This window comes from Myotis myotis, unplaced genomic scaffold (assembly GCF_014108235.1).
Source record: "Myotis myotis isolate mMyoMyo1 unplaced genomic scaffold, mMyoMyo1.p scaffold_m19_p_4, whole genome shotgun sequence".
Lineage (NCBI taxonomy): Eukaryota > Metazoa > Chordata > Mammalia > Chiroptera > Vespertilionidae > Myotis > Myotis myotis.
Window position 1 is genome coordinate 76,785,419 of NW_023416346.1, and position 25,630 is coordinate 76,811,048.

Sequence of the window (25,630 nt, forward strand, 5' to 3'; positions counted from 1 at the left end):
AATTGCATAGTTAGAACCCAAGAGGAAATGAAAAAAAAAAAAAAAAAGAGGTCTTATGCTAGGGCTTCTTTGCCTTTTAAATTCTGATGTGAGGTGATGCTTCCTTGTTCCTTATACCAGTGATGTGATGGTCACCAGGACAGTAGCACAGAACTCTATACTCAGTTTTCCCTTCCCAATCCATAAATTGTGCAGTTTTGGGCATGATATATACAAAAACACAGGGACTCTCAACTCTACTGTGGAAGAAAAGAAATCTTTACTATCTGAATCCACCCTTTAACACAAAGATCAACTACACAGACACCAAAAGTGTTCATTAATTTTAATATCAAGTACAGTTTTAATAGTTCTTCCTAAGAATTATCTCCCAGGGACCCCCCCAGGATAATCACATACCATACCTACAAGCATCCAAATTTCATAAAAGCAATATTGCAAAAATGAAAGAACTAAGAAAAGCCTTTAGAATGTTGAGATTAAAACACTGCTTAGTCATTCTCTCAGTAATTGTTACTAAATGCTAAATACTAAATATTTAAAAAAAAAGATGCACTGGTGGCTTGGAAGAAGCATGAAGAAGAAAGCTCTCAAAATGACAAACACTTTTATACTCATCTTTAAAAATCTCATAACCAGCATAACACAGGACAGATTTCTCGAGTTTGGTAACCATGTTGGTGCCAAAGGGAGAAAACCCTTTATAGTGCCAAAGGGAGAAACATTTTCAGAGCAACAAATGGAGTTGGTTTTATTTATGTCAAAATAGGTTAGTGGTAGCCAAGAGTCCCAGACTCCGTATAAGTGTGGTTCCCCCTTTCCTCACACCTGGTATCAAGAATTGAAAACAGGAAGATAGAGCCAGAGTCATTGTAATAGCACAATAAAAATTTGTTAAATGAATGAACTGATACTTGGCATGCAGTGTGAGCAGGCTGGACCTACATTTCTCTACGTGGAAACTTTCCTGGGACATTTTGGGAAGATGACATACCAGCAGCAGACCTGACTTGTTAGTGTCCTGGTCATCCTGAGAACCCAAAAGAAAATCTGAGTTCTTACTAGTTCATCCCAGTACCCTGAATATGCTCACTCACATCAAAATTTGTAATAAGAATCTCATATTCAATATCATATGTAATCAAAATAAAATGAATATGTGCATGCTTCCTTCACTTACATTCAGTACATATAAGACTTTAAGTCTGGGGTAGAAACTGAGCAATGTGAGGTCCCTTTCCCCTACCCTAAACTTTTACCTTTTTAGCTTTCTCTCATTCTTCTATTCTCTTTCCTCCTTCCTGCCCATTTATTCCAAACCTTGTCTTCTGCCCTTCCCCCTGCTTACTTCTCTTTCTTCCTCCTTACTGAAGTTGAATAATTCTAAATATCTGTGGCTCCAGAGGGTTGGGCCAAGAAAACTTTTTAGTTAACAGCTATAAGAGCAGTTGTAAGAAAAAGAAAAATGTTTCTGGACATATTAACAATGATTTAGAGACTCTCTTTTGAACACATAGATATGGAGAACATTCTATTGAGTGTGAATTCAATACCTACACAATAAACTGGGTATTTTAGTTTCTAGGATATAAATTTCATGGTGATGATGATAAAACAATAAATCATAAATCACCCAATAAGAACCATTTTTGTATGTGAGTATTTAAGTAAAGCAAGGGGTGATGCTATTTAAGGCAGATGGACATTCAGATACATATTTATCACAATTCTTAATTTTAAATTCACAAGTGATGATTGGGGGAGATCCTTTCAAGTATGCATTTCTTTCATAACACAGACAGCAAGACTAGAGAAGCCAGCCTGAGTTACAGTAGAAGGTCCATTCTCTGCCTCCATCTACCTTCTCTCCATGCTTCAAATATGAATGTGAGGGAACCTCCAGGACACCCTATTGGTTATTATCCTTAGCCTGTTCCCTACCTTCAGGAGCATCATGTTCCTTTGGCCTATAAGAGTAACAGAAGTTATTTCCTTAGAGAATTCTGTTTAAGGCTTTAAATTAATTCTACCCTGGCATTATATGGTTCTAAATGTCTTTTCATTCATTCATTCAACAGATTTTCATTGAATATCTGCTCTGCGCCAAGCATGATTGTATATGTTGGGTAATACATCAATTTCAGTTACTCTAATATTCTTTTGTAAGAAGAATATCTGACACAATTAATATGATCTATTGGTAAACTGAAGTATGAACAAATGTCAATCCTGTTAATGTTGTCAGTCCTGTCAATCCTGTTAATGTTAAATGTTTAATGTTAATGTTAAAAATCTAACACTGACACATTCATGTTAAATGTGTCAGCACATAATATTTCCTTCCATATGACAATAATGAGAACAAAGATGATACAAAATGGAAAATGAATAGCTACTTTCTGGTTTGCTTCTCCTTTTGGGGAATATACAAACCCATTTCCAGGTAGGCTGGTATTGTGGGAAGAATACCAAATCTGGAGTCAGATGCATCTCAGCTTCATAACCTTCAGGAAGTTACTTCATCATTTGAGTCCCCATTTGTTTTTTATCTTAAAAACTAACTCCAGGAATCATTGCCCTACCTTTCTCTGGCATGAGTGACAGAAAAAAAAAATGTTTGTAAAAGTGGTCTGAAAACTATAAAGCCCCATTCAAATGCAAATTATTACAATCAAACAATTTGACATTCCTTTCAGGGAAAACTTTCACATTAGAATTTCTTTTTCTCCATTTTTTAAGGGGGGAACTTACATAACCAGCTAGCACTATTTGGACATTCAACAGTATAACCCACATTTATTTTCTCATGAAAGAAACCAATTAGAAGTTTTCCTTATTGAAAATGAAATGCACTCCCCGAGGGCCAGACTCAGAGTTGGAGATGCTTTGTTTACTGAGGGTTTCAGCCAAGGCTTCAGGTCCACAGAGGAAAACTCCTATTCTGGTACTTTGGGGAAAGAAAGAAAAGACAGTTTCAGGTTTTGGGATGCCATAGATTACACAGAACCTAGGGGGATTTCCAAATGATTTTAGGCCTCAGGGAAGAGCCCCTCTGCTCCTTTGTCTTTTCCACAAATGGTTGGGTTTAGATTGCCCCATGGGAGAGCTGCTCAGCCCTGTTTGTGAAGGCAGCAGGATACTAAAATGAGGGAGCCTAGGATCAGATGCATGCAGATGCGTGACGAGATAATGGACCCTCCCTGGAATTTCTAATAGATCAGCATGCCAGACACAGATACTGGCTCCTCCCTGGTATCCACGAGGACCCCACCCAGATACTGACTCCTTCCTGAATACCCTACGGACTCCTGCTGCGGGAACTTCCTCAGCTCATGCCCCCGCCCCTCATTAAACACCTGCATAAAAAGAAACCCCCCTTCCCTGTCGGTGCGAATCCACTGGCCCTGTCTTTGGGTTTTGTGGGTCGCCCAGGAACGCAGAATAAAATCTTTCCTTTTCTTTCTTTTCTGATTGACTCGGCTCTTTTTATTTCCTATGCCACTTCCTGAGCCACCTAACACATTTAAGCAAGGTTTATGGAAATCTCTACCACAGAAAAAATCGTGGTGAATTTGTGAGTCTGTGAGCTACTTCCCTTCAGGGCTCTGTGTCCTCTCAACCCTCCCCAGCATTCTGAAATCAAGAACAAGTCCACTCTTAAGTACACCAACTCTGCCCACAGCTTGGTGTAGCTTTATCTCTCTATATTTGAGAGTCTGAATCCCTGAAAGACGTGGTTTCAGACCAGTAGCCTCAGTGACAGCTTTTTAATAATACAGATTCTTGGGCCCTTCCCCAGTTCTACTAAAATCAGCACCTGCATTTTGAAAAGATCATCTGAGTGATTCATATGCTCATTAAAATGTAAGCAATCACCTTAAGGGTATATTTGCAGAGATTTCTTGAGGTTATAATGTATTCCAACAAGATAAAGGATCCCCTCAAAGTTTCCTGATGGCTAAAGCTTTAGTAAGGGCAGAAAGGACATTGGGATGTCTCTCAATTTATGATTTTAGACCCAAAAGCTAAAACTGAAAGTGGGGACAGTGTCTCCTTAATAATATGTATAAATTGTATTGAATTAAAAGAAGTAGAGACACTAGTGAAATTTAGAAGGTGAAAGAAAAGAACCAACTTATGGTCCTACTTGGGAGGAACAGGATTCAAAATGTCCAAGGTGGGGGCCTGAGAATCTTTGTTTCTAATAACTCTCCAGGTAATTTTGATGTGATTGAAAGACTCATCTTGAAGTCAAAGATATGTAGAACCTTCCATTAGGTGTAAATATAGGAATCTGGGTAGTTTCATTTTCAATATACAAATATAGCCATATTTGGGAGCTGCTGCTTTTAGACAGACCACAAGCCTCAAGAACACCTTAAAGCAGGAAATGCCTTACTTTGGGTGTTGACTCGCAATTGTCTTGAACTCATTATCCCAGTTGGGCCGTCCATACAAAGTCTTTTGTTTCAAGCCTGTGATGACATCTTTCTCTTCATCATGGTGCACAGCAAAGTGATTGGCCTGCAGGATAGGAAATGAATTCAGAAAAAAAAAAAAGACATGCTGTAAAAACATGTTTCTTTTTTTCTGAAATAGTTACATATCTCACAAAACAAGGACAAATTTATATATATATATATATATATATATATATATATATATATATATTTGGAGCAAAACATGCTGTAGGGTAGAAGATAAAAAAGTTGACCAACCCTAGCCAGTTGCACAATGGTTAGAGTGTCGGCCTATGTAACCAAGGGTTCAGGTTCGATTGCTGGTCCTGGTCAGGGCTCATGAGGGAGGCAACCAATCAGTGTGTCTCTCACATGGATATTTCTCTCTCTTCCCCCTCCTCCCTTCCTTCCACTCTCTAAAAATTAATGGAAAAAATATCTTCTAGTGAGGATTTTTTTTAAAAAGAAAAAACTAGGTCTCTTCATGCAATTTATAATCTAGGAGGGCAGACCTTGAAGTATCAACATGAATAATCATATTTATAGAGTAAGGTATGATGAGTGCTGTAGAAGAGACACAAACATTTCAATGAGAGGAAAGGAAGGAGTTGGGGTGGGAGGCTATAGGATGGTTTCAGGGTGGCAGCATTTGATTCAGTCTTTGAAGTATGGGTAGGATTCAAATTCTTTGTCTCACTTGTTTTTCTTTTGGTTCTGTATCTCATCTGCTCTATGACTTTCTTCATTTGCACTAATATATTTCCACTCCCTCTTCTTTAGGGGAATCACTAAGAACTAAAACAATCATTGACTAAAATGCACTCATATTTTGATAACATCATGAGACATCAAATAAAGCCTAAAGGAAGTCTGTGTGTGTATGTGTGTGTGTTTGTGTTGACTTCTGCTACCATTCTAGGGAGCTTCAGTTTGAACACAGATATTTTTCATAAAAGTAGCTAATTAAATTTATTTTAAAATTAAATCAGATTTTAAATTATCTGGGCAGGGGATGAATGAGGTAAAAAGGGTGGTTACTTGTTTTAATAAAACTGTAGAGACTATTTTTGCAAAGCAAAATAATTCTTTTTCAATACAAATAAATTTCCCATCAAAAACTGTATCTGGCTTTTTGCCAAAACCGGTTTGGCTCAGTGGCTAGAGCGTTGGCCTGCGGACTGAAGGGTCCCAGGTTCGATTCCAGTCAAGGGCATGTACCTGGGTTGTGGGCATATCCCCAGTGGGAGATGTGCAGGAGGCAGCTGATCGATGTTTCTCTCTCATCGATGTTTCTAACTCTCTATCTCTCTCCCTTCCTCTCTGTAAAAAATCAATAAAATATATTAAAAAACACACACACACACACACACACAAAAAAAACCTGTATCTGGCTTTTTAAATATCAAAACTGCAAAGCAATTTTTATATTATAGATTTTTTTTCTGGGTTTCATTTTTATCAAGTATTTGTTGTTGTTGTTTTGTTTTGTTTTTGAATTGCAGAAGTTGCATCTTGAAACCACTTTTTTTGACTAGCAAAAAAAGTGTCCCTGGCCCATTTGCAACAAGACTTTTCTAAGACTCAGGGAATCCATGCTAAACAATATGCCAAAACCCAAATGAGAAAAAGTCAATTTTCAAGGTACATCGTGCATGGGAAAGATGCCCAGGATTGAGGAGCCACTGAGACACTGGTCAGGAATAAGCAGACTCTTGCTGTAGCTCTCCTCTCAGAGTGACAGCTTATGCTGTTTCCATGCAAGTCATTAATGTTTGCTTATTTATAAATGCTATCCTCTTGGAATTAACTTGTTTTAGAGTTTCTCAATTGAAGCTCTTTTGTCATGTAGGACTAGATAATTCTTTGTTGTTAAGGGTTGTCTTTGTGAATCGTAGAGTGTTTACATTGCTAAGTGTCCCTGGAGGAAGGGGATACATACATATACACACATATATACACACATACATATATGTAACATATATGTATGTGTGTATATACACCTTTGTTAGATATATTTTGGTTTATCTACAAATGCTAATAGCAAACTACTAGAAGTTGCTAAGAGTGCTGCTCTGGAACATTCTGACTCTGCTAATTACTAATTGGACGCCCTTGGACAAATGACCTAACTTGTTCTGGGCCTTGGTTTCCTCATCTGTGAAATGTGGATAATAACAGTGGTTAATTCATAGGGTTGTTGTGAGGATTTAATTAGACAAACTATACCAACTCTAAGAACAATATTTGGGCCTGGCCAGTGTTGCTCAGTAGTTGAGCATCAACCCATGCACCAGGAGGGTCACAGTTTGATTTCTGGTCAGGGAACATGCCCCGGTTGTGGGCTCTATCACCAATAGGGGACATGTAGGAGGCAGCCAATCAATGTTTCTGTCTCATGGATGTTTCTCCTTTCCTCTCTCTGAAATAAATAAAAATGTATTTTTAAAAAAGAATATCTGGCACATAGTATATGTATTGTGTATATTATAAAACATGCATATACTGAAAATTAAAGGTATATACAGTATTTGTATGTATATGTGTGTAGATATAAAGAGAGAGAGAAAGAGAGCTAATACTATCTTCTCATTACCCTGTGGATCCTCTGGTCTACCTTGTTTGAGACCTCCGGTGGTAGCATTTCCCTTATAAGGTCAGTCTTGGCTTTTATTCCTTGTCAGCAGCTTAGCTTTGATCTGTTCCACAGATATCAACTTCAAAATATCATCTCAACATTCTGAATGTGTGGGGATATTGAGTGAGAGTGAATGGGCTGAATCACCAGAATCAATCAACTGCTCTTAGTAAAAACAGTGCAGAAAACACTTCAATAGCCAAAGGGAAGTCAGTAATCCCTGGGCACTGTGGGAAGAACCTGAAATTTGAGATCTTGTCCTTACCTGTGACTCATCCCAGCCAGTGAGGTAGATGTTATAGCTGAGGAAGCCAGCATTGTTCCTCTCCTGCATCTGGGTCTCCAACAGCTGGAGCAAGTCTGCAAACCACTCAAAGGCATGGGTGTCCCGGCACAGCCAGTAGAAGTAGATCTGAAAGAGGACAGATCATAAAGCAGATTATATTTAAATAAGCCCTGTCAGCCTTGACCCAGGGATTTCTTTCCTCCTCCCAACTTTTTCTTGTTGCTCAAAAGGTTTGGAAAGAAGTTTTCAGAAAGTTCTAGACATTTGACAAGCTAGTTCACATGAACCGGCTCTGGCCTTCACATTGGCAAGGCAGTAAATGAATAGCTTGGCTTCAAACATACAAAGTTTAAGAAAAAATATTAGCCCACCTCTTTCTCTTTGGGTCTGCTCTTGCCTTCCCAGAATCTCTGGATTCCCTTGTATCTCCTCTCATAAAAACCACTAGAATCTAGACCAGTGGTTCTCAACCTTCCTAATGCCGCGGCCCTTTAATACCGTTCCTTATGTGTGGTGACCCCCAATTTCATTGTTACAAATTGAACATAACTAAAGCATAGTGATTAATCACAAAACAATATGTAATTATATATGTGTTTTCCGATGGTCTTAGGCGACCCCTGTGAAAGGGTCGTTCGACCCCCAAAGGGGTCGGGACCCACAGGTTGAGAACCGCTGATCTAGACTAATGTAGAACCTTGAATCACAGGACCAATTCCCTGCCTGCTACTACCAGACATTCCTGAGTTCCTAAGGAAAAAAGTATTTCTACCCAAACCTTCCTCACATAGGAAATAGGAAAAGGGAAGAATTAAAAAGTCATGATAAGCTTAATGTTCCCATTAGCGGTAATATCTAGGGTTATTAGAATGCCTCAAGTTTCAATAATGATGTTCTTTATCATATAATGAAACCAAATTTACATGGGATGAACAAAATCCTCTGGGAATTTATTCTGAAGAGTTATCCTAAGAAAGTAAAAGTTACATGAAAAACATGTCTCCTGCTCTCTTCCTGCAACAAAAGTATTGGGAGGCTGAAAATGAAATTGATCTTGATCACTAACCTAGGATGATAGAAAAAATATTCTATATCCTCTCAATGGAACATGAAGGAATCATTAAAATGATTACTGAAAGCCAGCAGCAACACGGAAAAACACTGTTTCTAGAAAACCAGGACATGAAATTGTACATCTGCATTATTTACAATTTTCTAAAAATATGTAAATGTGGGGAATATTGAAAGAGAATATACAAAAAGGACAGCTATTGGATTGGGGTTGTAAATACTTTCTCTCTACCCCAACTTTCTTTCTTCCAAATTTCTTGTAATATACTATTCTATATAGTAATATACAAATACAGTATACCAAGGGCCTACACTTCCCTTGGTCTCTGCCACCCTCAGCCATGAAGACTCTCTCAGACTTTACTTGTCAGAGTGTGATGAATGCTCCAAGCCTTCTGAACAATAATGGGACCTACCTTTTTGAGCTTCAGATTGGTGGCATTATTGCAATATTTGTACCAGACTGACTTGAGAATGGATGCAAAGGGTGTGACCCCAATCCCTGCTCCCACTAACATCACCACCTCATAGCTGAACACATCTTCGCTGGCTGTGCCAAAGGGCCCGTCAACAGCTATCCTGGAGGGAAGCATAAGAGGAGACGGTTACAGACATATTCTACTCTTCAGAGTGTGATGGGGCACACATTATTCCTAGGGGTGTGCAATATGTCACTTCAAACCAGGATATGGAGCACTTTATTTTGTGAAACAACTTTCAAGTAACCAACTTAGTATGAACATTGGAGTTGGAAGTATGAAGAGGAATTGTTAGCTTACTGAAAACATTTGCTAATTCTCAAGGGTAGTTTGTTCATCTCCTCATCCCCTTTACCCATAACCTCCCCATATACACACATGTCTGTATTTCTTGTCAGGGTGTCCCATGCTTGAAATTTCTGCTTATATTGTGCATTGAAATAAAGTGAGAAATTTCTACATCAAAACCTCTTGTAGCTTTAATTTGTCCAATTTTCATCTGTGTATTCATTGAGTTATTCAACAAACTTTTCTTCAGCATCCACTAAGTGCCTAATACCATGTTAGGCATATGGGGAGAAGGAGGTAAAATTAATGATATATGGCATTTACCCTCAAATAACATGCACCAATTGTATTTTAAGAACATCTTTAGTATAATATGTTTGCTTGTTAGAAAGGTTAATATACCTTGGCCTTGATCCCTATATATTGAAAGGAATTTGGGAATGTTCATATTTGATTCAAATATTTTACCTTTTATATAAGATTTATGAATATATGCACAAACACACCACACACAAAAAATGGGGAACATAGAGATAGCTACCTATATTTGTAGAACCTGTGTGTTTTGTCAGACTCAGGAGATAGTGAGAGATGGGGGGAGAGGAGCTATTTAGTGTCATTTTTCCTGAACTCATATGCCTTTGTTATATGTGCTTTGTACTCACTTAGGTAATTTCCAGGCATCTTGAAACTCCTGCTTATCACAGCCACAAGCATTGAACAGTCCCTCTGTCCAGTCCCCAACAATGCGGATATGGATGCTAAAAAAGTCTTCCTCAGGGGCAGAGGTCAGTGTGAAAGGGTGCCATTCCAGCTTGGACACCTTGGGACACTTGACAAAAATATATTGTCCCACCTCCATCTTGAATCCTTTCTTCTTCATCTGTAGCTCGATGGTTTTGAAAGGATGAGTCACCACCTAAGGAACAAAACATATCTCTGAAAACTACACTTTCCCCAAAACTTGCCTTTTCAGTGTCTGTATGTATAAAGGGCTGAACTAAGATGCCACATCCAGGTTCTTTCTTCAGGGCCAACACAGCATTTCCTGCAGCAGATATCTCTCTCATTGGGCATTGCCCTCAGTTGTAGCCCATGACCAATGATGAGCTGATGCCTGAGAAGAGAGGCTTGGCCCCTCTCCTCAATTTGGGACAACTCCAAGGGGACATACTAACTCCGGCACACTCTGCAGGATCACTCTCTGCAATTGCAACCATATTTAGGGTCAGCTTTTTCCTCTCCCAATCTTGCCTTTCTTTTCTTTGACAGGTTCATCTCCAAAGAACATGTTCCAATAAACCTTCTACATGTAGCTTTCTGTCTCAGAGTCTTACAAGGGAATTGAACCTAAGAACCAGCTTATTATCATATTTTTTCTTTAAGAAGGCAAGGCAGGGACTAGAAACAGAAAGAAGAGATGGTTTCTTGCTCAGTCTTCCTGTCTCCCCAGGGAATGAGAGCCTTAGCATCTGGATAGAAGAGAAAGAAGACCCTATTGGTGTGTTATAGCAATATCTCCCAAACCAAGACTAACTGTGTTTATCTGCCTTTGTCCTGAGTCACACCTCAAACCTGTCTGACTCCAGGCATTGTTTCTACATTTCTCCCTATTTGAGGAATACACTATCTATCTTTCTCAAAGCCAGGCCCTACCTACCTGTTGCCATCAATCCGTATACATGGAAGTTGATAACATCTTTGTTTATAATAGCACACAAAAAAAATGGGAAACAGTACAAATGCACATCAATTGGTGAGTTAGTAAACAATTTTAAAAAATAGAACACAATAGAAAGCTTTCATTTTAATACCGAAAGTAATATATTGTTTCTTTGACAATTCCTGAAAAACCCAGAAGGACTTCATATGTACAACTAAAAACAAACAAGAGATATACAGAGGCAGAACAGCATTGAACAGACTGTCAAACTACAGCGGGAAGGCTGGGGAGGGTTAGAGGGCAGGAAGGGGGGGGTAAGAGATCAACTGAAGGACTTGTATGCATGCATATAAGCATAACCAATGGACATAAGACACTGGGGGGTAGGGGAGGCTGGGGGAATGTCAAGGGGGGGGGGAGGGAGACATATGTAATACTCTTTGTAATACTTTAAGCAATAAAACAAATTTTTTTTAAAAAAAGAGATATACAAGGAAAGAAAAATCAATAGAAAAAAATAGCAGTTTCCCAATGTTGACTAATCTTGCTGAGCTTTTCTTTTCACCAGTGAGGAAGAATAGAATGGGAAGTCCTTTTAATAAAAATTGCCAAACATTTTGAAACTTGTGATTTAAACAGATCTTACATGATAAAGCTGTAACCAACTTCCCTTCATCACTGAAATAGAGTTATAAAGTTTCATTTTGAAAACAGAAAATAAAAATTTATAAAGACTATTTTGAAAATTATGTTTACCATGTTGCAATATTGTGTGGTGAAACAAATTTTTACCATATAGCAATTTTGCTACCACAGGCAAAATTAGGATTGAATTTAATAAAATGTACTAGGGGACAGCTTTATGACTGGAATACTTATAGATCATGCATTGTTTCTTATGTATGTTTATATAAGAAGAAAATGAGTATCTATTTTCTTCAAAGGAAAATAAGTTTTGCCTTAGAAATATGTTTAAGGGAAACACTTATTTTGTTAGTCCTAGTCTAGTAAGGGAAATTTTGAGGTAGCTCTTTTGATCTGTGGGATTTTTCTGATAGTACAATATAAGTATCATAAAAGAAGAACTTTTGTGGCTTTTTGTATTTTCAGATTTCTAATGCCAGATGGACTATCTTTACTATGACCTTCCTTAGTTGACAAGAAAGAAAAGTTAGGGTGAAGGACAGAAAGAATTTGTGAATATTGCAAAAATAAGCCATAGTAGTGTTTTGGTAAATACTTTTTGAACTGAAGTGAATTGGATTAAATTTTATTTGATAAAAATAGTCTTTTCTGCCCAGCCAGTGTGGCTCAGTGGTTGAGCATCGACCTATGAACCAGTAGGTCAGGGATCAATTCCTGGTCAGGGCACATGCCCGGATTGGGGATTGTATCCCTAGTGGGTCAGGGGACGGGGGCCATGCAGGAGGCAGACAATCAATGATTCTCTCTCCCACTCCCTTCCTCTCTCTGAAATCAATATATATTTCAAATAGTCTTGTCTGGTGTTTCCTGAAACAATAATAAGAAGTTTATATTTCTATAGCTGGATATTATTTATTTATGTAATGATGAGAAACAGCATAGATTATTGGGGAGAAAGCCACTATATACTTGAAGCTAGGAGACTCAATTCTTGATGCAGTTTAGTTAGTAACTTGCTTAAGACTTTAGGTACTTTATTTTTTTGGGGAGGGCACTTTAATTTTTTAGTCTATGATCACATACAAAGCACAGAAAAGGAGGTAAAGGGACCTAGGAAGCTATCTCAACCTCAACCGAAGTTCCCTGGTTCTTTTGGCATCTGACTATTTTAAGGCTCAATGTATGCCTTTTTGAACTCCTCTTGTTTCTCCACTCTTAACTAATCACATTATCACTTTATGTCCCTCCCCTCTACACACACACACACACACACACACACACACACACACACACACACACCATATTTATTTCCACAAAATATTTGGGTTCATTTTTCAACAGAAAATGTGAACTTCTAGTTTATCCAGTTAAAAGGCCCAACCATTTGATTATCAAGCTAAGTGCATTGAAATTAACTAGGTCATCTCTCTGCTCTAAGCTTTTTTTAAAAAAAAATGAATAAAAAAGAGCTCTGACCAATGATATAGAGAACTTGGGTAGATTTTTCCATGCTATAGTTAGATTCTATTAGTAATTTCTAAACCAGCTAATACCTTGGTGATGACCACCTTCTGCTGAGATCGCCAAAATCGTACAAGCCTTTCACAGAGGTACAGGAACATGGGACCCACTATCCATTTCCAAGTCTGTAATCAGAAAGAAAGATTTTTAGAAAGGGATGTGTTATGGGGTGATAGCTAATAAAAGATTCACGGAGACAAAACATTTTAGAAGTCAAGATAATCAATCTTTGTAGGCTTTAAAAATAATTTATATTAGTAAATGTGTTCTACAACAGAATGCATAAAAACATCTAAAATTAAATTTAAAACTGAGCCAGTAAAAATGAACATTCTCCAAGATCATATTGTGGAACTGTGCAAGGCCATGAAGTTTCATATCTACAGTATGAAACTTTCCAAAGAGGAACTGTGCACAAGAATGGGATTTCCTCCTAGTGTTGCAACAGCAGTTGCAATAACCCTACAGCAGAGCAAGGTTGGTTTCAGAATTAACATTTCTCTAAAAGATAGCATTTCAGCAACACCGTATTTTTAATGCAATATTGCAAATGCCTTCAATTGTTAAGTAGTCAAAATGTATTCTTTTGCAAGATGGGAAATTTTTTGTAAGAATTTAACTGTTTCTTCAATATCCTGGTAAGTTCCTAAGAACTATGCAATGCACTTGCTGAATAGGGACATACCCAAAGATTTTCAGATTTTTTTTTAGATTCCCCTCTTGTCAGAATTGGTGGTGTTGCAGAACACTAAAATTACCTTATAGCATTGTTGGCTATATGAAAACATTTATGCCAGACAAATCCATTCTGGGACTCAGTAAGTTAGGTTTCTAGCTTAATGCCTGAAGTAGTAAAGAATTTTAGAAGGCAATAGCATCTAAAAGATGACATTCCATAATGGATTCCAAGAAGGAAATAAAACCATGAAATGCTTCTCATATTTTCACATATGATCTTTCTATTAAATTTTTTTTAGAAACTTTTTATTGGAAGTTGAGAGCACCTAGTTTAATACCTGAAGTAGCAAAGAGTTTTAGAAGGCAATATCACCTAAATGCTCCCCTCTCTAGCCACAGTTGAAGAGTATCTACCCCAAAAGTCAGTATTGTTCTGTTTCTGGACTTTGTTTTCATGGCACAGGTTTTTTTTCGTTTTGTTTTTTTTTTAAAAATATATTTTATTGATTTTTTACAGAGAGGAAGGGAGAGAGATAGAGAGTTAGAAACATCGATGAGAGAGAAACATCGATTAGCCGCCTCCTGCACACCCCCTACTGGGGATGTGCCCGCAACCCAGGTACATGCCCTTGACCGGAATCGAACCTGGGACCTTTCAGTCCGCAGGCCGACGCTCTATCCACTGAGCAAAACCGGCTTCGGCCATGGCACAGGTTTTTAAAACAGTCTGGGACCACCTATCTATTTATTGGGTGCCACCATGGAGCTCCATTGAATGGAGCCAAGTCTTGGACATTGCCTCTAATATCCCTCAAAACCCAGAAACTCCTCTGAGGTAGACGCCTGTTAAGATAGTAGTACTTTGACTCCAGCTGTCTTCAAGGATATGTGCCTTCTCCTAGCCTATAAAGAGAACCTGAAATACAGTTCCCTTTTTATAATTTCTGTTGATGTCTGAAGGTAGTTGGGGCAGTTCACTGAGGTGTCTGGTTGCTTTCAGTATTGAGCAAGGATGTGTAAAGATGTTAAGTCTCAGAGAACATGCTGTGTCTAAAGGAAGAGTAGTCCTATACTAGTAGAGTACAAAAAAAGAAAAGAGAAAATGGAATGAGAAATTTACCATTATATTATACTGGGCTTAAGGATAAAATAATAATTCTGCTCAGAAGCCCTATACAAATGTTGATTTTTTTTGGCTAGCTTTATACAAATGGCTAGCATAATAACCAATAATGTATACTGCTTTCCAAAGCGGGGAGGGGGGAAGATATGAACATCCCAGGGCCCACTCCTAATTCTATAGAACAGAGATATTAAGCTTACACAAAATGGCCCTGGTTAGTATGCTAAATGGTTAGAGATTGGCCCACGGACCAAAGAGTTGCCAGTTCTATTCCTACTCAAGTGCACATACCTCCGCTGCAGGTTGCATCCCAGGGTCCCTGTCAGGGCGCGAGTGGAAGACAGCCAATCAATGTGTCTCTCTCATGTCAATGTTTCTTTCTCTCTCTCTCTCTCCCCTCCCTCTTCCCTTCCACTCTCTCTAAGGATCAATGGAAAAAATATCCTCACTCCTGGGGTGATTATTAAAAAATAGAAATAAATAAAAAATAAATAATACACAAAATGGAGTTCTTTGTAGCTCCCAACAAAAGAAAGTAAATGTTTCAGCATGTTTCCCCTTTGTCACCGGTGCCACACTCCCACTGTACCATGCAATGCCATTGCATGTTAGTATGAACCTGGCTGCCCAACCTTTTTTATGCCTCATTGACAGGACCTCCTGATGCCTAACAGCAACCTTATGTGTCACCTCATCGATTTCCTTCACAAATCCAAAAGCCTTACTTTTTAGCTCCTTATAGGTGATTATCTAAGCTACCCGACTAAGTTCATGATGGAATTCCTCTGAAAATCATTAACTGGTATTATTGTGATCTGCACATCCAGAAGAGAAAAGATAGAACTTCTTGAACCCAAAGAGCACTTTTAAAAACAATGCTTTTCTGATTTTTATATCAGGATGTTCATAAAAGACCAATGCAAAGTTTACTTTTAAGAAATAATTCTATATTAACTTCAGTAGGAAAAAAAAAGTAGATACTTATAACATTCTAACTGTTCCATGACATTTATAATGGACAACTCCAAGACATTTGTATGTATTTCTTAGACACAGTTTGAAGATTTTGATAATGAAACTGTAATAGCAACAATGAATTGTACATACCATAGGAGGGTTGCCATAGAACTGAGGGACTGGGCAGTCCTTTGATTTTCCCCAATCTGAGATGTTTTGATAACATTTTGTTATATTGTGCTTCTTCAAACTCTCTGCAGTCTGCCCACGTACAATTCGCCTGGAGAGGAAATGTAAGTACAGATCATTTAGTAGCAGGAAATTAAGCAAATTTCTTGACAGTCTGAGCATATTTTATTTAATCCTCACCTGAGGATATGTTTTTATTGATTTTTGAGGAAGAAGAAGAAGAAGAAGAAGAAGAAGAAGAAGAAGAAGAAGAAGAAGAAGAAGAAGAAGAAGAAGAAGAAGGAAGAAGAAGAAGAAGAAGAAGAAGAAGAAGAAGAAGAAGAAGAAGAAAAGAAGAAGAAGAAGAAGAAGAAGAAGAAGAAGAAGAAGAAGAAGAAGAAGAAGAAGAAGAAGAAGAAGAAGAAAAAGAAGAACGAGAGAAACATCAATGTGAGAGAGAAACATCCATCTATTGCATCTGTTGCCTCCTGTACTCGCCCTGACCAGGGATCAAACCTTAAATTAGGTATGTGCCCTGACCGGGAAATGAACCCGCAACCTTTTGGTGTATGGGACAAAGCTCCAACCAACTGAACCACCCAACCAGGGCTGGGCATATTTTAAGTATTCTAATATGGGTCTTGTACTTTTCGCTAAAATGTTATATCTTATTGCTCCTTCCAAATAGATTAAAGAAAAGGAAGAAAATATATGATCTTTACCAGTAAAAAAAATCATGTACAATGGCACAAAGAATATTTATATGTAACCTTATAAACGAGAAGTTTTAGATAAATATATGTTTTCTTAAAGGGAGCATTTGTGCTTGTCTTTCTAGAATTATTTTCATTTATAAACAAACAAACAAACAGAAAACTACAAATCTAACAAAGAAACTGCTAACCCATACAGTGCCTTTGTGCAGTTCAGAACAAGATGCTCCCTCTGTGAGGACAGGACTACAGGCAAAGACATTGGCCAGCAGAACATGGGCTACTTTTATTCCTCTAGAGCAGGCACCTTTGTGTAGTTGACAACCCCTGCAGTCATAAACAATAGCCATGAGGCTTGGTACAAGTGTTTTATTTGTTTCAAAATTGTCTAAATTAAACCAAAAATTTGAGTTCAATTTAAGATGACTTAACTTTGTGGAGATTAAGACATTCTCACAGATATGAACACTAATGGTTTCTCCCTTGAAGTGCTCAGAGCCCATTCACTTCAATAAATACTAATTGAGCAACTACTAAAACTTAATACAATATAGGCTTAGTGGGATATAGCAAGGGAAGCACAAGGTTGAGGAAGTCATGTCCCTGACCTCAAGAAACATAGATAGCAGGATCTTCAGAACATGTAATAAGAAGAGAAATAGAAGGTCCTTTGTAGAAGTTTGTTTAGGGACCTAAATTTTATTATGTCATTTGTTATATTCTGATAATTTTTTAATTCAAGGTCATTAACCATCCTTTTCTACCCCTAGATCTTGGGGAAGAAATTACCATGTATTGAGCATCTATTATATATCTGGCCTAGAAAAAGGCACTGTATCAAATTATCTGGTTTAATCCTCATAACAAGCCTGAAAGTTAAGTATTAGTACTCCCATTTCACATATGAGGACAATGAGGCTTAGAGAGACTAGGTAACTAGAAGCAGAATGATCTGGTGAAAATAGTTCTGGATCCAAGCCAAGCAGCCTTGGTTTCAAATCCCAGATTCACCCCTTACTGGTTTGGTGAGCTTGGACAAGGTATTGAACTTCTTTTGAGCCTCAGCTTCTTCAGCTATAAAATATGTACACCAGGACCTCATCAAATATTTATTTTAATAATCAATTGGCATGACACATAACAAATTCCAGATACAAAGTAAGCATCCAACAAATGATAACTATTTAAGTTCTTAATGCCCACGTTTACTTGGAGAGGAAGAAATAGAAAAATAATTTTATTTTCTCCTTCTCTTCCTGATGCCAAGATCAGAAATTAGAAAGCCTGGATTTTAATCCCAGTTCAGCTATTACCTAGCCATAAGACTGTGAGCAATCAGTCCACCAGTATAAGTAGTAGATAAAAAATGGGTAAATATAACTCCTCTGCCTGCTCCAAGAAATGTGCTTATCTATGAAACTACAGGAATGTACAAGTGTGGAATTATTAAATAAGAGAGGGGGGACATTCTTTTTTTTTCTCTCTAGGGTTCTCTGAAACAGCTGGATTATGATCAAGTCTCACTTAAAGATTCTAAATTGCACTTTGAAGAACTGAAATTTAAAGTAGCTATTCCCTTTGCATAATAAAAAAAATCAATGCAATTCATTACAAAAATAGAAACTATCCTCCCAAAGAGCTTCTGGCAATATGGGTAACAGGTTACAAAAGGAGGGTTGAAATTACAAAAGAATAAGAGAAACTAACTGTTCATTTAAGATGACCAATAAGGCAAAGTCTTCCAACCACATGTTCTGGCACTGTGTCTCTCAGGTACCTTAGACCACCTAGGATCCAATCCCAGCTATGTCACTTAAAAACTGGGTGGCTTGGGCTACATATTATACCTTTTTTAGTCTTGTCCCCTGTCTACAATTTTCCCAGGAAATGGGTATAGTAAGAGCATCCCTACCTCTTGGGGGTTAAAAGAAACATTTCATGTCTATAACAAGTACTCACTAGAAGTTAACTCTTGCCTTTATTATATTAGAACTAGAGGCCTGGTGCACTAAATTCGTGCACTGGGGGCAGGTGTCCCTCAGCCCAGCCTGCACCCTCTCCAATCTGGGACTCCTTGGGGGATGTCTGACTGCCGGGCCTAAACCAGCAGTCGGACATCCAACTCACAATCCAGGACTACTGGCTCCCAACTGCTCGCCTGCCTGCCTGCCTGATTGCCCCTAACCGCTTCTGCCTGCCAGCATGATCACCCCCTAACCATTCTCCTGCTAGCCTGATTGCCCCCAACTGCCCTCCCTTGCTGGCCCGGTCACCCCTAACTGCCCTCCCCTGCTGGCCCAGTTGCCCCCAACTGCCCTCCCCTGCAGGCCCGGTTGCCCCCAACTGCCCCCCCCCCATCGGCCTGGTCCCCCCCAACTGCCCTCCCCTATAGGCCTGGTTGCCCACAACTGCCCTCCCCTGCCGGCCATCTTGTGGCGGCCATCTTGTGACCACATGGGGGTGGCCATCTTGTGCAAGGGTGTGATGGTCAATTTGCATATTACCTCTTAATTATATAGGATGTTCGAAGACAATACCATGTATTTTCTTTCTAGAATTCTTAATAATGCCTGGATCAGTTCTCATACATGGTAGGCAATCAATTAATGATAGGCTTGAATGAAAACTTTCAACTATAGCAAATCTTTTCAACTGATTAATCATTAACTCTTTTAGCTTGGGGATTTGTCTAATATATTAGTAATTAAGCCACAGGAAACATAGCAGACATCCAAGACTGTATGAGCACTCTCAACATGTTTTATATGCTTGCAAAGATACTCAAATTGTTATGTATTTTTAAGTTTGCTATAAACAACAGCACTGTGAATAGCTATAAATTGAATGCAAGAAACTAAAGTGCTGCTGAGTGGTTTCTATCACACTGACCTCTGTTGTCCCCTCATATTCTCTCAGAAGACAGTTGACCACACAGAGACAAGGAGGTCACTGTGCCTCTAACAGAGCATCACACCTGAAAACTGGAGGTGTGACATAAAAGACTTGGCCCTGGAGTTTAAACACTCACTCGGCTCCATGGATGGCGAGGCCAATGAAGAAGATCACAAATAGATGGTGTGTGTACCAAAACACTTCAAAGTAAGACCTCCGGATGGTTTTGGTAGAAGAGGTAATAATTAATATGAGGCACAGTGTGATGACAATTCCAGTGATGCCTGCCAACCGAGTCACAGCCACATACAGGCCTCCTTCAGGATTCTATAAAATGCAAATACATACACACATTATTTGTAGGCTCTCACATCCAGGACTACCTATATATAAAGTGTCCAGTATATAAGGCAATAGGTACTTTCATTCCCCCTTTACATAATCCTAATCATCTCTCACAGAGGGATATAGACTTGGAATAGATATTTCTCAGTTTCAAAAAGTCTTATGTGGTTGAGGTGTCATAGGAAATATGAATTGATACACTGAAATAGTTCTAAGGGAGTATCACATAAAGCAAATCAGTTTACTGGCCTAAAGGTCTTTTTCCCTTTGATTTGGAAAAGGCCACAGTGCTTTGTTGGAAAATTCTGGGTATATCTAACATATTAGGTTGCATTTCCCCAAAGTAGACCCTGAGATGAGGATTCATAGGCAAGTGATTTAGAAAGGTTGTGCTTCAGAAGAAACTAGTAAGGGAATGGATAAAAGGATAAGAAAGATGAATAAGTCAAGTAAGAAGGTGATATCAGGCCAAGTCTTATAGAGGGTAGCTTCATTCTGATGTTGCAGGGAAACTAAATGGTAAGTTACAACTCAGAGTTTATCCTGACTCAAGGCAAGGAAGCTGGGCTTTCATGGCCTGCATCCATCAGTTATTAGGTAATGACTGCACATGGAGAGGTAGTTATCCAGGCCTTTCTAGATCTCTGAGCTTGTGGGCAAAGGGACTCCGATAACCCCAGGGTGGTCCTATGAGGAAGACACGCTTATACAGAAAATTGGAAGTGAAAGCACACAGAATGGTGGGGCAACACAGACACAATAAAAGTGATCCAAAGGGATCTAAGCACAACAAGGCAGGGTTGGCTTGCATATCTTGTATGTTAATAATGCCACCCTTATATATGATTGTACAAAACAATGAACAATATAAAATAAAAATATCCAACACATTACAGAAAAAGAGTTTCTGTTTTGTTTGATGCTATTTCATTCTGTTCCTAAGTAGATGAGCCAAATTTTTGCATGTCAAGTCCAAGGATAATTATTTCTTCAGAATTAAGGGACTTTTCTTGTAATCTTTTCTAAACAGAAGGAAACATGTTTGAAATTTGGTGCACAGAGATGTGATTTGGCCATTCTCCCAAGCCACTGGGCACATGAAGACCACTTGGAGCTTCTCCCTCTGAGTGTAGGAAGCTTCAACAACTGCTGGAAGTGGAGAAGACCTTGCCTGTGGATACCACAAGTGGATCCCCCTGGAGAACTGCTGAGTTACTCTCAGTGCACTGTGCATATCAAAGAATGACAATTAGCAGACATAGGAGGCCACACCTTAGATGCTGTAGGTAAAAAAGAACAAAAGTATAACTGACAGTTGTCAACTGGCGACTGACCTGGTACTGATACCTAGACCAGAGTGTTTCCTATATCACATATACAATTTCATAGAATTCCAGCATCATTCTGTGACTATTAGAGAGTGAGGCAAAAACAAAACCACTCCAAAATCATGTCTGAACCAGTATAAGAAAGATGGGTGACTGCTGCTTCTTTACCTATTAAATATTTAGCCCCTTTCTGTTCCCTTATGTCCCCTAGAAAGAAATGAAAATACCCAATCCTAGAACTACCCCCAATTCCTGACCATACCTGATCTAGAGCAAGTCCTAGCTTGCTTAAACCTTTCCCAGACTATAGAAGCCCAGGTTCTATAACAAGCCCCTCTTAAGATCCTTCTGAGATGCCTCAGACTTCCTTGTGGTATAAGGTCTCTTTTGCTGCAGCAAGTAATAAAGTAATAAATCCAATTTTATTTGTCTAGATGTGTATTCCTGGCTTTCTGTTGGGCCTCGTCATGGGTGAGCCTTAGTTACTCCAGGCTCCACCCACACAGAGTCTCACAGGTTAGCTTAAGGAACTGATAAACATCTAGTGACCCTCCACACATGGGATTAGGAGTGTGGGAGATCTTTTCTCTGTGGGAGACCTTCCCACCTTCTTAGAACCTTCAGACTTGTTAATCTGATAGTCAACTTTTGCTGTTCTGGCCAAGAGAAGTACTTCTCTCATTGAAATCTAGTCCTCAGTTTTAATAGTCTAGGCCGCAGTGGTCGGCAAACTCATTAGTCAACAGAGCCAAATATCAATGGTACAACAATTGAAATTTCTTTTGAGAGCCAAATTTTTTAAACTTAAACTATATAGGTAGGTACATTGTTATTAACTTAATTAGGGTACTCCTAAGGCTTAGGAAGAGCCACACTCAAGGGGCCAAATAGCCGCATGTGGCTCGCGAGCCGCAGTTTGCCAACCACAGGTCTAGGGAACATCAGAATCAGGAAATAAGAGGCTTACCTTGATTCTCTCTCGAGCAAAATTGAGGTAAGTTTCACCAGGCTTATCTCCAATATCAGACAGTGCTATTGAGTAAGGATCAGAATTGTTGACTCGGGCATTCACACACCACTCCACATTAAACAGATGTGCAATGGTGTGAATTGCTAAAAAGGGCAGAGAAGAGAAACAAAGGAGGTAAAGAATGTGGGCAATTTTATTGTAATCTGGGTTTTCCTATAGCCTCTGACTCTATGATAAGTTACAGGGAAACACAAGTATGGTCTAATACACTTATAAACAAAAACTGGGTCTCCAGGACCAGAGAGGCAAGGGGATTCTAGTGGGTAAGCTATTTTCTGGTTGTGTGAATGTAGTAAAATCACTTAACCTCTCTGGTCTGGGTTTCCTAATTTGCAAAATGAAGGTGTTGAACTATATGATCCTAAAGACTCAACTAATTTCTAAGATTCTACAAAATAACCTTGGTCTCTGAGGATATTTAGATGTCCTGTTGTTGTCTCTCTTCCCCAGATATATTTATGCTCAAACAGTAAGACTCTCATGTAACATATACCTTTAGCTGTTCTATTCACTGGACTCTGACATTAGTCCAGAAAGAGATGACAAAATTATATGAAACTGATACAAACCAATGGGCATAAGAATGAATCTCTTTTTTTTAATTTCACTCTTTGATTAACAAGCACTGTCATAGGACTTACTAGGTGCCAAGCACTGCTGTGCTTTATAAATACTTAATGCTTAAGAATCAATGATTTAGATATGTTTATTACCATCTCATCTTACAATGAGAAAGCTGAGGCATAGATTGCTTTAAAATCTTGCCCAAGGTCACCAAGCTAATAACTAACAGGTTTAAGAATCAAATCCAATTCCAAATGCTTGTGCTTGGGGGAGGAGGTGGCAGGGAGGAGGTCAATGAGGGGAAAAAAGGAGATTCATATAATTCTTTAAACAATAAAGAATTTTAAAAAATCAAATCCAAGCAGTTTGGCCCACAAATCTGTGCTCTTAACCATTATACTATGTTGCTTTCTAACAAGATTTTATCATATATTTCACTTTTTTATACATTTCACTTTTAAAATATTTCATTTGCCACAGCTCAGAAAATCTGCATGATCTACTAGTAGGAAATGAGAAATCCAGCTGAACGTCTGTGAACTAAGCCTATTTTACTCAGGGACAAACTCCTTAAGGATAGAGTAAAAGTCTGTTTTGTTCATCACTGTGTATGTGAGCATGCCTATAGTCTGGCACATCAATTATTTATTAAGTGACCTAATAGAGATCCATCCCTTCTTTTTTTTGCACTTTTTTTTTTTAAAAATGGGGGTATAATTTACTTACATTATATAAGTTTCAGGTGTATAGCATAATGATTCAATAGTTATACATATTGCAAAAACATCCATCACTACACATAGTTACAGAATTATTTTCTTGTTATGGGAACTTTTAAGATCTACTCTCTCAGCAACTTTCAAATACAGTATTATTAATGATAGTTGCCATGCCAGATACAACCCTTCTTGTGCCAATACCACCACCTTAATAATTCTAATAATACATTGTACATAACACACATAAACACTTGTATACCTATTATATGTGTATATATACATGCATATACATGTATATGTAAATAATAATAAATAAAGTGTTTAGCTGATAAACTCTATTATAAGGGATTCTCAATTTATAGGCTGTGGCTTCTCTAAAGTTATTGCAAGAAATCCATGAATCTACATGTTCAAACAATAATTTTTTTAAATGAATGAATAAAAGCCCTCATATATGGACTAACCAATATTTTTTATATAAAAAGGGTGGAAAAAAAGTTGACGATGCTAGGATTTTATCAGAGGAGCCCAAGGTTAGAAAGTGTTAAGACCCGAAGGAATAAATCCTAATGTTGGGATGGTGGAAAGAGGGGTGAATATTTTTGACAGAACTCATAAAAAATACAATATATCTAATCACCACCTAATGTGCCTACAAAAGCTGACCTATTTTTTAAAAGTAAGAATAGAGAGAAATCTCTGGTTCCAAGTTTTCTTTGAAAGCCCAAATATCTTAATAAACTTACCAGTGTGAAGTGCAATCATCCATGCCACCATTTTATGAAAGGTGAGGTTTCTGTCCAGTTGTCTTCGAATTCTTGTTGAGCAAAACTTTGGATTAAGGGGAAAATAATGAAATAGTAATTGTTAATAAGAAGGTTTTCTCTGTGCCAGACATTAGAGACATATCATCTCATTTAATTCTCACAACCACCATAAAAACTGTCATTATACCCATTTGGTAAGTGAAAATACTGAAGCTCAGATTGATGTAGTCATCGCCCCAACGTCAAAGGGCCAGTAAGTGGCATAACTGGCTTAACCACTATGTTTTATGTTCCCTTACTAGTGGCCTAAAAAGTTTCTCCTGGAATCCATTGCTTAATTATATAAAATATGAATTTGGACAGAAAACGTATCTAACTATATAGTTTATAGTTCAGATTAATTTATTAAATAAACAGAGGATATAAAAATTAGCAAAGGACAGGCCTTCCCTTAAAGACCTGACAGTCTAATGGGGACACAGACAAGTGAACAATTCTAGAACAAGTGAATAGCTTTAGAACAACACCCTTCTAGGTTATACACTAAAGGAGAAAAAATAGTCCACCTGCCTATGTTGACAACATCGCAAGGGGAGTTCATTAACTAAATAATAATAGCACAAATAACAATAGTTAATATTTACAAAGAGCTTATGCAAGGAGTTGCTTTAATTGTTTTACATTCATTACATTTCATTCTTACATCAATCCTATCAGGGAGGTACCATTATTATGCCTATATAAGAGATGAGAAGGAAAAAAAGAGCATAAAGAGGTTACCTTGCCTTAGGTCACATAGTTTAATTAAAGTGGCAGAGCTGGGATTTAAGCTCATAATGTCTGATGCCAAAGATATAAATATTCTGATATCCAATACCTTATATGATTACCTGGACATTAAAAATAGTATTTTGTTCAATACATTGGTGTAACTGTTCTCCCAGTGTATGTAAGAAGATGTGGATTTGAATCTGGATTCAGATCACTACCCAAAGTAGAAAAAAAACCAACCCCAAACAAAATCTGGTTTATGTTTGAATCAGAGTTTTGCTCTTCTGAAAACTGTTCAAATGCACACTATGGCTGTTTTGTCCCCAAGGCTAGATGTACTGCCATAGAGATTCAGAGAACTTTTAAGGAGAGCAGAATGAAGTGCCAAAAAAAACAAAACAAAACAAAAAAACACACCAAACAAACAAAAAAACCAACAAAACAAAAAAAACTTAGGTATTATAAATATATGGTTCTAAACATATTATTCAATTTTAATATAGGGGTGTTTAATATTAGGCTTACTA

General features: G+C 38.0%; 1 protein-coding gene across 1 annotated transcript in view; it reads right to left on the bottom strand.

Annotated features, from left to right (window-relative positions):
• Window positions 1-310: 310 nt before the first annotated feature.
• LOC118653335 (cytochrome b-245 heavy chain) overlaps window positions 311-25,630 on the bottom strand; it is a 35,082-nt gene continuing 9,762 nt past the window's right edge. The window contains exons 4-13 of the mRNA XM_036304064.1: window positions 24,312-24,396; window positions 22,220-22,365; window positions 19,716-19,906; window positions 15,957-16,086; window positions 13,081-13,173; window positions 9,885-10,138; window positions 8,869-9,031; window positions 7,361-7,507; window positions 4,400-4,524; window positions 311-2,947 (exon numbers count right to left, since the gene is read on the bottom strand). Of these exons, the coding sequence (XP_036159957.1) occupies window positions 2,821-2,947; window positions 4,400-4,524; window positions 7,361-7,507; window positions 8,869-9,031; window positions 9,885-10,138; window positions 13,081-13,173; window positions 15,957-16,086; window positions 19,716-19,906; window positions 22,220-22,365; window positions 24,312-24,396 (1,461 nt within the window). The 3' untranslated portion in view covers window positions 311-2,820. The remainder of the gene's footprint in view (window positions 2,948-4,399; window positions 4,525-7,360; window positions 7,508-8,868; window positions 9,032-9,884; window positions 10,139-13,080; window positions 13,174-15,956; window positions 16,087-19,715; window positions 19,907-22,219; window positions 22,366-24,311; window positions 24,397-25,630) is intronic.